We start from the raw sequence: 14,407 nt of genomic DNA on the forward strand, positions 1-14,407 counted from the left end.
CGATGAACAGTTTTTGTGCTGACATTGCTTCCAGAGGCAGTTTGGAAGTCAGTTCTTGCTCCTAGCCGTATCCACTTGACAATAACAGCACTTACAGTTGACCGGGGCAGCTCTAGAAGGGCAGACATTTGAAGAACTGACTTGTTGGAAAGGTGGCATCCTATGATGGTGCCACATTGAAAGTTACTGAGCTCTTCAGTAAGGCCATTCTCAGTGGCGATTTTAGTATGTAAATCTTGTTGGGGCAAACTACCCAAACGATATTTAGATGCATGCCAGCAAAGCCACTACACAACACAACACAACACTAAACAATACATTAATTGGACTATAACGGTGACAAACGGTGCCCACAAACTACATAAAGCTGTCCCAACAGCAGTCCCAACACCTTACCACTGTTACACCTGGCTATTAGCGGAGCCTTGTCTGCCAGCAAAACAGTTAATGCAGCCTCATTTAAAACCATAGATGATATGTCTGACTTGCTTAAACAAATGTGGTTTCTACTGATACTCCTTCCATTTCAATATTATCACTTGCACAGTGCTCCTTGGGATGTTTAAAGCTTGGGAAATCTTTTTGTATCCAAATCCGGCTTTAAACTTCTTCACAACAGTATCTCGGACCTGCCTGGTGTGTTCCTTGTTCTTCATGATGCTCTCTGCGCTTTTAACAGACCTCTGAGACTATCACAGTGCAGGTGCATTTATACGGAGACTTGATTACACACAGGTGGATTGTATTTATCATCATTAGTCATTTAGGTCAACATTGGATCATTCAGAGATCCTCACTGAACTTCTGGAGAGAGTTTGCTGCACTTCCAGGTTGGTCGAGAAGATCAGGATGTCATTGATGTACACAATCACCTGATGTCCGGGCATGTCCCTGAACACCTCTTTGACAAATGCCTGGAACACTGACGGAGCATTCGCTAAGCCAAAGGGCATAAATAACCAAGTGCTCATAGTGACCAGATATCATGCTGAACACCGTCTTCCACTCATCCCCCTCCCGGATGCGAATGAGAGTGTAAGCACTCCACAGGTCCAGTTTGGTGAAGAACCGGGCCCCACGGAGCTAATGGCTAATGGCACCAGTGGGAGAGGGTACCAATACTTTGTGGTGATGTCATTGAGTCCACAGTAATCGATACAAGGGCGTAATCCTCCCTCCTTCTTGGCCACGAAGAAGAAACCAGCCGACGCAGGGGATGTGGACCTGCGGGTGAAACCCTGTTGGAGCACCTCTTAAATGTAATTCTCCATGGCCTGGGTCTCAGCCACAGACAGAGGGTAGATGCGTCTGTGCGGAGGTGTAGCAACGGAAAACAGATCAGGTCTCAGGGGCGATGAGGAGGGAGACAAGTAGCGCAGTTCTTTGAGAATACCTCCCTTAGATCCTGATATTCCTCCAGGATGTTGGGCTGGAGGGCAACCACAGGACTCTCAACCGACGTGGAACCAGAGGGGACAGGGAAGCAGGTCTTTTGAAGGGGACAGGGAAGCAGGTCTTTTGAAGGGGACAGGGAAGCAGGTCACCTGAATGCCTACCTTGGCATTCAGGTGACCAGTCAGTGATTCTCATCCTCGACCATGAGATGGTAGGGTTATGGTGCTGAAGCCAAGGTAGGCTGAGGATGATCACAAATAATCCTGAGAAGTAAGAGTCTGGTGTTTTCTGTAATGACCTTAGTGATCACTGTTTTACAGCCTGGGTTCGTAATGGCTGCTCAGTGAAACAACCTGTCCTGATTTGTCATAGACGCTTGCTAAAAAACTTTAATGAGCAAGCCTTCCTTCATGACCTGGCCTCTGTAAATTGGTATAGAATCAGCTTGAACCCCTCTGTCGAAGACACTTGGACCTTCTTTTTAAAATAATTTTTGCGGTATTGCTAACAAACACACCCCCATTACAGGAAATGAGAATTAATCTGGCTGTGATCTGGCAGAGTTACTCCACCTCAAGAATTGCATTTGGCGAAAGGCTTGGCACACACATACTCAGGCTGACTGGCTCTCATTCAGGCAAATGAGAAATAAGTGCACTCAGGCTATCCAGAAGGCTAAAGTTAGTTACTTTAAGGAGCAGTTCTCTCTCTGTGGGTCTAATGCCAATAAGTTCTGGAAAAGGTTAAAGACCTGGAGAATAAACCCTCCTCCCCACAGATGCCCATGTCCCTTAATGTTGATGCTGTGGTTGTTACTGACAAGAAGCACATGGCATCTGGGTCAGATGGTTTAGACCCTTTCTTTTTTAAGGTTGCTCCCCCTATCATCGCCAAGCCTATTTCTGACCTTTTTAACCTCTCTCCTCTCTGGGGAGGTTCCCTTTGCTTTGAAGGCAGCCATGATGCAATCTTTATTTAAAGGGGAGTTCAAGCTGACACTAACTGTTATAGGCCAATTTCTATTTTGCCCTGTTTATCAAAAGTGTTAGAGAAACTTGTCAATAATCAACTGACTGGCTTTCTTGATGTCTATAGTATTCTCTCTGGTATGCAATCTGGTTTCCGCTCAGGTTATGGATGTGTCACTGCAACTTTAAAGGTCCTAAATGATGTCACCATTGCCCTTGATTCTACGCAATGTTGTGCTGCTATTTTTATTGACTTAGCCAAAGCTTTTGATATGGTAGACCATTCCATTCTTGTGGGCTGGCTAAGGAGTATTGGTGTCTTTGGCCTGGTTTGCTAACTACGTCTCTCAAAGAGTGCAGTGTATAAAGTCAAAACATCTGTTGTCCCACTGCCTGTCACCAAGGGAGTACCCCAAGGCTCAATCCTAGGCCCCATGCTCTTCTCAATTTACTTCAACAACATAGCTCAGGCAGTAGGAAGCTCTCTCATCCATTTATGTGCAGTTGATACAGTCTTATACTCAGCTGGCCCCTCCCCGGGTTTTGTGTTAAATGCTCTTCAACAAAGCTTTCTTAGTGTCCAACAAGCTTTCTCTACCCTTAACCTTGTTCTGAAGACCTCCAAAACAAAGGTCATGTGGTTTGGTAAGAAGAATCCTCCTCTCCCCACTGGTGTGATTACTACCTCTGAGAGTTTAGAGCTTGAGGTAGTCACCGGATAGAAGTACTTGGGAGTATGGCTAGACGGTTACACTGTCCTTCTCTTAGCACATACAGTGCCTTGCGAAAGTATTCGGCCCCCTTGAACTTTGCGACCTTTTGCCACATTTCAGGCTTCAAACATAAAGATATAAAACTGTATTTTTTGTGAAGAATCAACAACAAGTGGGACACAATCATGAAGTGGAACAACATTTATTGGATATTTCAAACTTTTTTAACAAATCAAAAACTGAAAAATTGGGCGTGCAAAATTATTTAGCCCCCTTAAGTTAATACTTTGTAGCGCCACCTTTTGCTGCGATTACAGCTGTTAGTCGCTTGGGGTATGTCTCTATCAGTTTTGCACATCGAGAGACTGACATTTTTTCCCATTCCTCCTTGCAAAACAGCTCGAGCTCAGTGAGGTTGGATGGAGAGCATTTGTGAACAGCAGTTTTCAGTTCTTTCCACAGATTCTCGATTGGATTCAGGTCTGGACTTTGACTTGGCCATTCTAACACCTGGATATGTTTATTTTTGAACCATTCCATTGTAGATTTTGCTTTATGTTTTGGATCATTGTCTTGTTGGAAGACAAATCTCCGTCCCAGTCTCAGGTCTTTTGCAGACTCCATCAGGTTTTCTTCCAGAATGGTCCTGTATTTGGCTCCATCCATCTTCCCATCAATTTTAACCATCTTCCCTGTCCCTGCTGAAGAAAAGCAGGCCCAAACCATGATGCTGCCACCACCATGTTTGACAGTGGGGATGTTGTGTTCAGGGTGATGAGCTGTGTTGCTTTTACGCCAAACATAACGTTGGCCATCAGATTTGCCACCAATGCTCCTTATAGGACACATCACTGCACTCTATACTCCTCTGTAAACTGGTCATCTTTGTATCCCTGTTGCAAGACCCACTTGTTGATGCTTATTGATAAAACCCTCTTAGGCCGCACTCCCCCCTGTCTGAGAAACCTACTGCAGCCCTCATCCTCCACATACACATACACCCGTTCTGCCAGTCACATTCTGTTTAAGGTACCCAAAGCATCCATGGGTCGCTCCTCTTTTCAGTTTGCTGCAGCTAGCGACTGGAACGAGCTGCAAAAAACACTCAAACTGGACAGTTTTATCTCCATCTCTTCATGCAAAGACTCAATCACGGTCTTACTGACAGTTGTGGGTGCTTCACGTGATGTATTGTTGTCTCTACTTTCCTGCCCTTTATGCTGTTGTCTGTGCCCAATAATGTTTGTACCATGTTTTGTGCTGCTACCATGATGTGCTGCTGCCATGTTGTGTTGCTACCATGTTGTTGTCATGTGTTGCTGCCATGTTATGTGGTTGTCTTAGGTCTCTCTTTATGTAGTTCTATCGTGTTGTGTGTTTTGTTCTATATTTTATTTGATTATTTATATATTTTTAATCCCATGCCCCGTTCCTGCAGGAGGCCTTTTGCCTTTTGGTAGGCCGTCATTGTAAATAAGCATTGGTCTTAACTAACCTGCACAGTTAAATAAAGGTTCAATAAAATAGAAAGTGGAGAGAGGTTAAAGAAGGATTTGTAAGCCTCGATACAATTGAGACATGGATTGTGTATGTGTGCAACTCAGTGGGTGAATGACCAAGACAAAATATTGAAGTGCCTTTGAACAGGGTATGGTGGTAGATGCCAGGAGAACCGGTTTGTGTCTAGAACTGCAACGCTGCTGGGTTTTTCATGCTCAACAGTTCCCTGTGTGTATCAAGAATGGTCCACCACCCAAAGGACATCCAGCCAACTTGACACAACTGTGGAAAGCATGTAGGTCTAGGGTTGTCAACATCACACCCCAGCCTTCCCTGTTCCTCTAAAGGTCATTACCCTCTCTCAACCCCAGCCCCCATTTATCTTCTCTGCCTCAGTGGCCAGCTGCCTGTCTCTGGCTCTCTGCCTTACACAACGTCATCCAGCCCTGACCTGCTGCACCGCATTGATGCTCCTATTTACAGTGCACTTACTAGATTTCTACCACCCTGGGCCACCACTGTCAATCGGCAATAATAGTAATAGCTTAATACGGACACAGGGTGGAGCTATAATGTCAGAATTAATCGTCATCATCATTATGAGGGCCTTCAAAAGAATTTTATGAAAATTGTATGAAGGATGCAATAATGACAATTTCCATTTACATTACATATAAACATACACACTTGTCCTACTACATATGGGCTTTACATGAGCAATTCTTACACTTTTTCATCAACTTTTTAAATGAATTGTCTAATAAATATAATGTAGCGGTAGTATGAACACGCCCATTAAAATACAGAACAAAGGCATAGCAGTAGGTAGTCGTTTGAGATGTAATAAGTGATTAGGAAAGCCCTATCTGAGTTTTATTTTGAAAATCAAGAAAACCCGGAAACTGATGGAAACAACTTCCGTTTCTCACTGCCTGAATGGTATGTGGAGAGAACGGCAACTCTAGACCGGGAAGTGGGGCATCTAAATCAAATCTAGCTAGCTAACTTTTTTCAAGTATACCTTAGCTTCCTGTTGACTATTGTATGAGGCCGAGATGCAAAGTCAGGATCCATGCGAAAATTGTAAGTTAACGATAGAAATTGTTAACAAATTTGATAACGTAGCTAACGTTAGCTAGGTTTGGTGTGCGTTCGATGTTCAACATGGCGTATGCCGTATCTTGCCCTATGATCCCGCCCTGCCTGAAATGTAGTCCAGGCTAGCTGAAATGGTGGCACTGGCAAGTCCACGTATCTGCAATATCGATATGTCTAGACCGTTTCGAAATCGTCCATGACTTTATTTCACGCTATATCGTTAAATCAGCAGTTGTTTCATCCATTGTTGTACTTATTAATGATATGTACCCATTGTTTCTTGAAAAATACAACTTGTATTTCTCATGAGCTAAGTTCTACTGTCGTACACAATGATGTATATAAACCATTGGTCGTACCCCATTATAACCCAAAATATAAGCTTGTTTTATTACAATGTTTGTCAACAATGTAATTGTAAACAAACACTACATAGCCTCAACATGACTAAAACTATAATTTTGATATCATGGATAGCTATTTCTATTTGAGTGGTTACATTTCTCCAGTCCCGTCCCTTAACTTTCTACCTTAACATGGGTGGAGAGTCGGGGCTCCGCTTTGTCATGGTTTCTACTGCTGGTGGCTGCGTTAAATATTCCATTAACATAACATGTATTCTTACTAACGTTAGTCTAAAGTGTATTCACTTTTTAGCTAGAGCTTGCTAACTTGGTCCTATGAATGCACGCGCCTTGTCAAAATTGCGTGCGCCTAGTCAGGGTAACCGTGTGTCGGCTAAACAACTTATTTCCCGATTTTTAGGTCCCCCTCTTCTTCTTCCCTCTCTGCGTCTCTTCATTCCACCACTGCGGCTTGTCTCTGCAGCCATGTGGCAAGTGGTTCAACGAGGAGACGTTCAAGATTATGGGATGCTGGAGGAGTTTGTCACCATGGTTACAGAGATTGTGCCAGAGCTTTTGAGTTGCAGTCAGAGGGCCCAACTCATTCTGGGGCTTAGAGCAAGGGTAAGAGATTGGGGTGCAGAATGGGGAAAATAAACATGCAACATGATGATGATGGTAGTCCTAGCCTTTAGCCCAAACATACACCTAGACCTCCTACATAGACCTAGACCTCCTACATAGACCTACATAGACCTAGAACTCCTACATAGACCTAGAATTCCTACATAGACCTAGTATTCCTACATAGACCTAGAATTCCTACATAGACCTAGTATTCCTACATAGACCTAGTATTCCTACATAGACCTAGTATTCCTACATAGACCTAGTATTCCTACATAGACCTAGTATTCCTACATAGACCTACATAGATCTAGAACTCCCACATAGATCTAGAACTCCTAGCTATCTATTTGAGGTCTGAGCAGAACTTCTTCCATGTACAGTATGAATTTATATGCATATCTATAATCAGAAGGCAGTTATTTTGCATCCTTTAGATCACTGAGCAGTCTACAAGAACATGTTTCCTCCACCTTTAGATGCAGATATTTATAGTTATCATAGTAAACACCACAACGCACCCTGGGGCTACCCTAGCCTTTAGCTCTGACAAAACATTGTAGACAGTTGACTCTGGCCTTAGACAACGGTCTGGTAATGGAATGGTAATTGACTGAGATGAAGACCCTGAAGCTGATTATCTCAATTGAACACTGACATTGGGTCTTATCTAGGCTATCTTTAATTTTCTCTAAATGTGTCCCAATGAGAACAGAGCAGTGCCTAGGAAGTGTGGGGTTGACCTTTGACCGACTACTGACTGGCCATTTGTCATTTCAGCTGGTTCTGGAGTTGTGTCGCACTGAGCAGACATTAGACCTCACGAATATTCAAAAACACCTGGACAGGATCCGATCCCTCACATCCACTGAGGAGGCAGAGGTGAGTATCTTTCAAAGAGGGATTGGAGGTGAAGAATACATGCCTATGTCAGTGGGAACACTCACTGATGGATAAATCCATTTGAATTCAATCACCTTTTGACAGAACCCCTTTTAATTTGAACAAAACCTTCCATACATATTTGTCCATTGTAGAAGTGCTCAGAAAGTGACTTTTTGGACCTGAATGCCAAAACATTCAAGAGATAAAGATGCTTAACCTATTTTAATAACCTATTTTACATACTCGACCATACCATCATGTCTTCATCACTAAAAAAGATAACCAGTTGAGATTGATATAATTGAAAAACTTGCAAACAGGTTATTACTATTTTATAGTAAAAAAAAAAAAAAGTGTTTTAATAATCATTGTCATTTCTTTACCATAAATGTAAATGATCTAAAAACACTTAAAACTCAGATTCTTTTCATATTCGCATATGTTGTAGGTCAGACCCTATTTTACATCAACTGAAGTGTTTGTGTTAAACCCGCAATCGGTTGAGACATAACGTACTCTTAAATACAGGGTGCCATGTTGTGGCTGATAAATGTACTAAAATGGGAATCAAATTGAAATGTCTACTTACCACAAAAATTGTTGGAGGTCCAAACATCAGAGAATGTTGACTGGAATATCTGTTGTTTTAAATGATGCTATCAATCCTCCATAGGAAACCTATTGAAATCATAGAAATATGGATAATAGACATGACCATTTTAAGTTGACATTTGACGGTGGGTGGACCGGCGGTCATCTTTGTGGTAGAAAATTAGAAGTAAACATTTCCATTCAATTAAAATAATGGTGTACCAGCTAACTTGCAGTGGTCTTCGGGGGGGGGGGGCGATTGGTACATTCAATACATTCTATTTCTATGATTGAAATGACACACACAAGAGCATGTTGTGTCTCAACCGATGGCGGGCTCAACACAAAAACTTCAGATGATGTCGTGACGGCAGGTAGCCTAGTGGTTAGAGCGTTGGACCAGTAACTGAAAGGTTGCTAGATCGAATCCCCGAGGTGACAAGGTAAAAATATGTCGTTCTGCCCCTGAACAAGCAACCTAAGCCGTCATTGTAAATAAGAATTTGTTCTCAACTGACTTGCCATGTTAAATAAAAATGTAAAGGTTTAAGCTACAACATAATTTGTATATTGTGTGTATATATATATATATATATATATATATTTTTTTTCAATTACATTTTTTTTCCAATAAATTATTGAAAAAAATTGACACCCTTCTTGTAAGCTTTTAAATGATGTCAAACTCAACCGTTTATCTTTTCCAGTGATGAAGACATGGATGGGGGTATGCAAAATGGGTCAACTTTAAGCACCTTTACCTCCTGAATGTTTAGGCATTCAGGTACAAAAAGTAACTTTCTGACCACTTCTTCCATAGGTTAATATGTATGGAATTGTTTTATTTACATCAAAACAGATGCTGTCAAAAAGTAATTGAATTCAAAAGGATTTAACCTGATGGCTGACTGGCTGGAGAGTCATTTTTTAGGACCAATGAAGAATGATCTATAATGTGCTAACTCAACCCACCCGTGTCACCAGGCGATACCAAACCAATAGGCCCAACCAGACAGTATTGTGTGATTGAGTTGTCAGCTTCAATGATGTAGTAGTTGTGCATGTTTTGTTGCAGTCAAGTGATGCATTTTTCATTGGTCCTCCATGCAGGTGGAATTATCTGAATCAAAGTTTGTGGAGCTGGTTAAATCTCTGCTGAAAGACCCAAGTGAAAGGGAGAACTTCTACCAGGTTTGTTTCTCCATTTACAGTTGAAGTCGGAAGTTTACAAACACTTACATTGGAGTCATTAAAACTAATTTTTAAACCACTCCACACATTTCTAGTTAAGAAAATATAGTTTTGGCAAGTCGGTTAGGACATCTACTTTGTGCACGACACAACTAATATTTCCAACAATTGTTTACAGAAAGATTATTTCACTTAGAATTCACTGTATCACAATTCCAGTGGGTCAGAAGTTCACATACACTAAATTGACTGTGCCTTTAAACAACTTGGAAAATTCCAGAAAATGGTATCATGGCTTTAGAAGCTTCTGATAGGCTAATTGACATCATTTGAGTCAATTGGAGGTGTACCTTAGGCCTTGAAATACATCCAATCTTCAAACTCCGTGCATCTTTGCTTGACATAGTGGTAAAATCTAAATAAATCAGCCAAGACCTCAGGTTCATCCTTGGGAGCAATTTCCAAACGCCTGAAGGTACCACGTTCATCTGTAAAAACAATAGTATGCAAGTATAAACACCATGGGACCACACAGCCGTCATACCGCTCAGGAAGGAGATGCATTCTGTCTCCTAGTGATGAACGTACTTTGGTGTGAAAAGTGCAAATCAATCCCAGAACAACAGCAAAATACCTTGTGAAGATGCTGGAGGAAACAGGTACAAAAGTATCTATATCCACAGTAAATCGAGTCCTATATCTACATAACCTGAAAGCCGGCTCAGCAAGGAAGTAGCCACTGCTCCAAAACCGCCATATAAAAGCCAGACTACGGTTTGCAACTGCAAATTTGGTAGCAGATCTGCTTGTGATTTTACCTACTCCATTGTCAATGTTTGGCTTCACAATTCCATAAGGAGTTGGCAAGAAAGCAGAAACAGACTGGCACCCAGGCTAGTTAGAACTCTGAGGGGCTGAGTTTTTATATTCTGAATGTTACATCCATGTACAGGACTGCATCTCCAATAACTGAAAGTACAATATTTAATGTTCGAGTCCTTCTCCTTCATAGATGCTGTATCTCCACCTCCAGGTGTTTGGTTTAGTTATGATTTCTTTGTAGATCAAAAAAAGGCTAAAACTTTCTGCTTTAGGATGTTGATGTGGCTGTATGATGCTCTAAGACCAAAGGTAATATCAGTACACATTTTAGCCTAATTATTGACATTAATTATTACATAGATTTATTCTCTCCTAGGACGTGTTCCCTGTGGAATTTGGGCCCAAGTATGACACCGCAATACAGATGCTGATGTTAGAATTCCTTTCCAGACTTGAGAAGTTACTTCCCATACCAGACCTTGAACAGGTAATAAGAATGAATAACACCTTTATCTATTTAGCTTGGGGAAATAGAAGTAAAGAATACCAAGTAATAATCAATCATATTTTCATGTTTAATAAACTGTGTGTTGGACATGAGTATGTAGTTGTTAATGCTTTTAAACCATGTTCCTCTCTCTCAAGACTGCCTCCTTGTTAAGTGCTGTCCCCTCTGCCCTGGAGAAATGTGTACAGTTTGTACCTGACCCCATACAATTGAGGACCCTGCTCCAGTACCACAGAAAACTTGGACATTTGGACTCCATCCGTAAGTATCATACAGATTTATAGAGGATCCATGGATTGGATTGGTTCTGCAAAAATGTCAAATGATGAGTGTCAGGTAGAGTAATTATGTATAGGAAATATATTATTGGTTATGTTTGTCTGGTAACAGTTTATATTTGAGGCATTGATATAATTATCATATGTGCTGTTCAATTTAACCTTCATTTTTTCATTGTCTCCCTCTTTTGCATAAAAAGGAACTCCATCGTCCTTTGGTGACTTCATCCTCTCCTCTCTGTCTCTTCCTCCATACGTGCGAGTGGTGACTGCCCCAGATGTAGACTCAGATACACAATCAGAAGGCATGAATTTGGAGGGAATGGAAGCAAGAGAGTTGTTGGAGAATCGGACAAAGGAAATCGATGTACTAGTCGCAGCAGATGAAGTTAGAAGATACATAATTACTGAGCCAGATTACGGTATGGACATGGAGTCTGCCGTTGGGGAAAATGACAATCAAGCTGTCACTGGCTTGAATTTACTCAGACCATCACAATTAAAACGAAGCAAAAGGCTGCAGATTAAGAAAATGTTTTCAAAACGACGGAAACCTCGAAAGACCGATTCTTCCGGGCGTGCAAACAGACAGCCATCATCCTCCAAGGGTCAGCCCTCCCCAAAGAAGTCATGCAAAAAAGGCCCATTCAGTAAGACATGTGAAGTGTGTGGGAAGACTTTCACTCGAGTCACAGCCATGAAAAGGCATCAGCTAACCCACACTGGAGATCTCAAGTTTAAGTGCCTCATGTGTGAAAAAAGCTTCAGGGATGGTCATAATCTGAAGAGACACCAGAGGCGAGTTTGTGAAAAGGAGATAAACATGTTGGATGAAGATGAAAATGAGGAAGAGATCCCACAACCCTCAACTAGCAAACCTCAGATCCCATCACTCCTCAAGACTCCCTGTCCACCAGGGCCATCTCATCAAGGAACTCTGGACACTATCACAGCCACGAACACATGCTCTGTGTGTGGGCGGTATTTTGCTCGTACTTCCAGCCTGGTGAGGCACATGAGCTCCCACTCAAAAGAGCGTCCATTTGGGTGTGTCAATTGTGATAAGAGATTCAAGTATTCGTACGATTTGAAAAAACACCAGAGAGAATTGTGTCAGAAAGTGACCCAGGGAGATTTGTGTCAGGATGTTGATCAGAACATGGCACAACAAAAGAGTGGCCTGCAACCAGAGAAGGTTTTTCTTGCCACTGCAGAGAATCGCACCCAGGTAGATTCCAAAACCTGTTATGTCTGTGGTAAGATTTTGACTTGTACCTCACAGATGGAAAGGCACTTGAAATCTCACTCAAAGGCACGTCCCTTTAATTGTGCTATTTGTGAGAGAAGTTTTAAGTACAAAGATACCTTGAAGAAACATCAGGAAATCCTTGGCCACGAGGGCCTCCTAGAAGACTTGGGTCAGAGTGTGGACCAGCAAGAAGTGGAAGTTAACACAGAGAGTTGCATCAGCCCTCTCACTACCAAGGAAAACGACACTGAGCCCCTTATCACGGCTGCTACTTCAGTGCCGACTCTCAAAGAACCCAAACCATGCACTGTGTGTGGGAAGATTTTTAACCGTGCTTCAGTTATGGCTATTCATATGAGATCCCATTCAGATGAGCGTCCTTATCAATGTGGCAATTGTGAACAGCGCTTTAAGTACATGCACAATCTGAATCAACACCAGAGATATATCTGTAAGGTGAACCGAGAAGAGTCCTCTCAGATGGTAGACCAGCACCAAGAGGAGGAGTCTAGTGAACTGGTGGCTGTTAATGCTGATACCCCAGAGACATCTACCAGTCGACTACAACTGGTTCACTGGTGTAAAAAATGTGGAAAGTGTTTCGATGACATCTGTAATTTGAAGCAACACCAGGAAAGTTCATGCAAAGAGGGAAAAATAAAGGTGGTCTTCCAATGTGAAAAAAGAAAGGTGGTCTTCAAATGTGATGATTGTGGGAAGGACTTCAAAGGTTCATCATCCCTAAGGACACACAAGCGAATTCACAACCCATTCTATTGCTCTGATTGTGGAAGGGTCCTCCCAAACTCCATTGCCTTTGACAGACACAAGCTGATGCAGCACAAGGAAATCCAGTGTACCATGTGTGAGAAGACCTTTACCCTGTTGGGGCGTCTGAGAGATCACTATCTGCATCAACATAAATTCACAGGCCCATACCCCTGCTCTCAATGTGAGAAAACTTTTACCCAGTTAAGATACCTTGTCGAACATGAGAGGGTTCATTCAGGAGAGTACCCTTACCAGTGCTCTGTTTGTCAAGCAAAGTTCAATAAAGCAAATTCTCTAACGATACACAGTAGGAAGCACACAGGAGAAAAGCCGTTCCTGTGCTGGCAGTGTGGAAAGAGTTACAAGGATCGTGGAAACCTGTCAATGCATATGGGGACTCACTCAGAGGAGAGACCCTTTTCTTGTTCGCAGTGTGACATGACTTATCGGACAAAGATTCAGCTGAATACACACATTGAACAAGTTCATGAGGGGGTGAGATACACCTGTGCAGTCTGTGGAAAGCAGTTTTTGAAAGCTGTGTCATTGATAAGACATGAACTCACTCACACAGGAGAAAGACCATGGCCATGCTCCTATTGCACAAAAACCTTCATCACTGCCAATGAAAGGAGATTGCATGAAAGATACCATACTGGTGAGAGACCATACAAATGCCAAGACTGTGGAAAGTCCTTCGTACAGTTATGTTTTCTGAAAGCACACCAACGACTTCACACAGGAGAGAAGCCATTTGCATGCAGTGTTTGTGACAAACGTTTCAGATTAAATTACCATAGGCAAAGACACGAGCAAACCCATACAGGAAAACAGAAGCCACATGTTTGTGCGGAATGTGGGTTAGCTTTCGCTCAAAGAAAGCGCCTGACTGAACACCAATGCACTCACTCCTTGAATTAAAATGTTCATTTTTTTTTAAGACTAATGTTCCTTTGCATTGTTATTCATTTTAAGACAGTAAAGTCTTGAAAGTAGTGAGGGAGACAAATTAGGGCCACAGACAGAAAGAAGGGCAGAGAAGGGTCTTGAACCCTCGTCACCAAGCATTACCACTCTGTTAGACTCTGGCATTTGAGTTCTTGTTGTGTACTATAAATAAAAACACAGGTTTAACACCTCAGGTTTGAATTAATATTCTATTTTTCAGCTTTTGTTTTATCATTCTGTCGATAATTTCAATTGCTAATTTGTCGTATGTACAGTAAAGGATGAAACGTGTAAACTGTTATTCTCAAATAACCACAACATTGCATTTTATGATCATGGCAAAAATAAAGGACATGAAAATATCCATGTGTGTTTTCACATTTGTAACTTTTGAAAATATACACTTCATAGAGAAGTCAACCAATGCTTGCAAAAATATCTGTTTTATTACCGGTTCAACTGGAACAAAATGATTAATGACGTTTGATTTTACTGCAAATTAGGCGAATCCATGGAAAG

At 41.8% G+C, this 14,407-nt stretch overlaps 1 protein-coding gene across 1 annotated transcript; it reads left to right on the forward strand.

Annotated features, from left to right (window-relative positions):
* Positions 1 to 5,413: 5,413 nt before the first annotated feature.
* LOC116366205 (zinc finger protein 420-like) lies at positions 5,414 to 14,250 on the forward strand. The gene is made up of 7 exons (XM_031818426.1): positions 5,414 to 5,659; positions 6,440 to 6,642; positions 7,426 to 7,527; positions 9,232 to 9,312; positions 10,511 to 10,621; positions 10,780 to 10,903; positions 11,121 to 14,250. The coding sequence occupies exons 1-7, from the start codon at positions 5,632 to 5,634 to the stop codon at positions 13,859 to 13,861; spliced, it is 3,390 nt and encodes a 1,129-aa protein (XP_031674286.1). The 5' UTR covers positions 5,414 to 5,631; the 3' UTR covers positions 13,862 to 14,250.
* Positions 14,251 to 14,407: the final 157 nt, after the last annotated feature.

Source organism: Oncorhynchus kisutch, unplaced genomic scaffold (genome assembly GCF_002021735.2).
Source record: "Oncorhynchus kisutch isolate 150728-3 unplaced genomic scaffold, Okis_V2 scaffold1384, whole genome shotgun sequence".
Classification (NCBI taxonomy): Eukaryota; Metazoa; Chordata; class Actinopteri; order Salmoniformes; family Salmonidae; genus Oncorhynchus; species Oncorhynchus kisutch.

What these genes read in the sequence shown, in the direction of transcription:
- LOC116366205 (XM_031818426.1), top strand. Translation starts at nt 5,632, where the DNA reads ATGCAAAGTCAGGATCCATGCGAAAATT. An exon ending in TTCTGGGGCTTAGAGCAAGG is followed by an intron (nt 6,643 to 7,425) that starts GTAAGAGATTGG and finishes TTGTCATTTCAG; the next exon opens with CTGGTTCTGGAGTTGTGTCG. An exon ending in AAAGGGAGAACTTCTACCAG is followed by an intron (nt 9,313 to 10,510) that starts GTTTGTTTCTCC and finishes ATTCTCTCCTAG; the next exon opens with GACGTGTTCCCTGTGGAATT.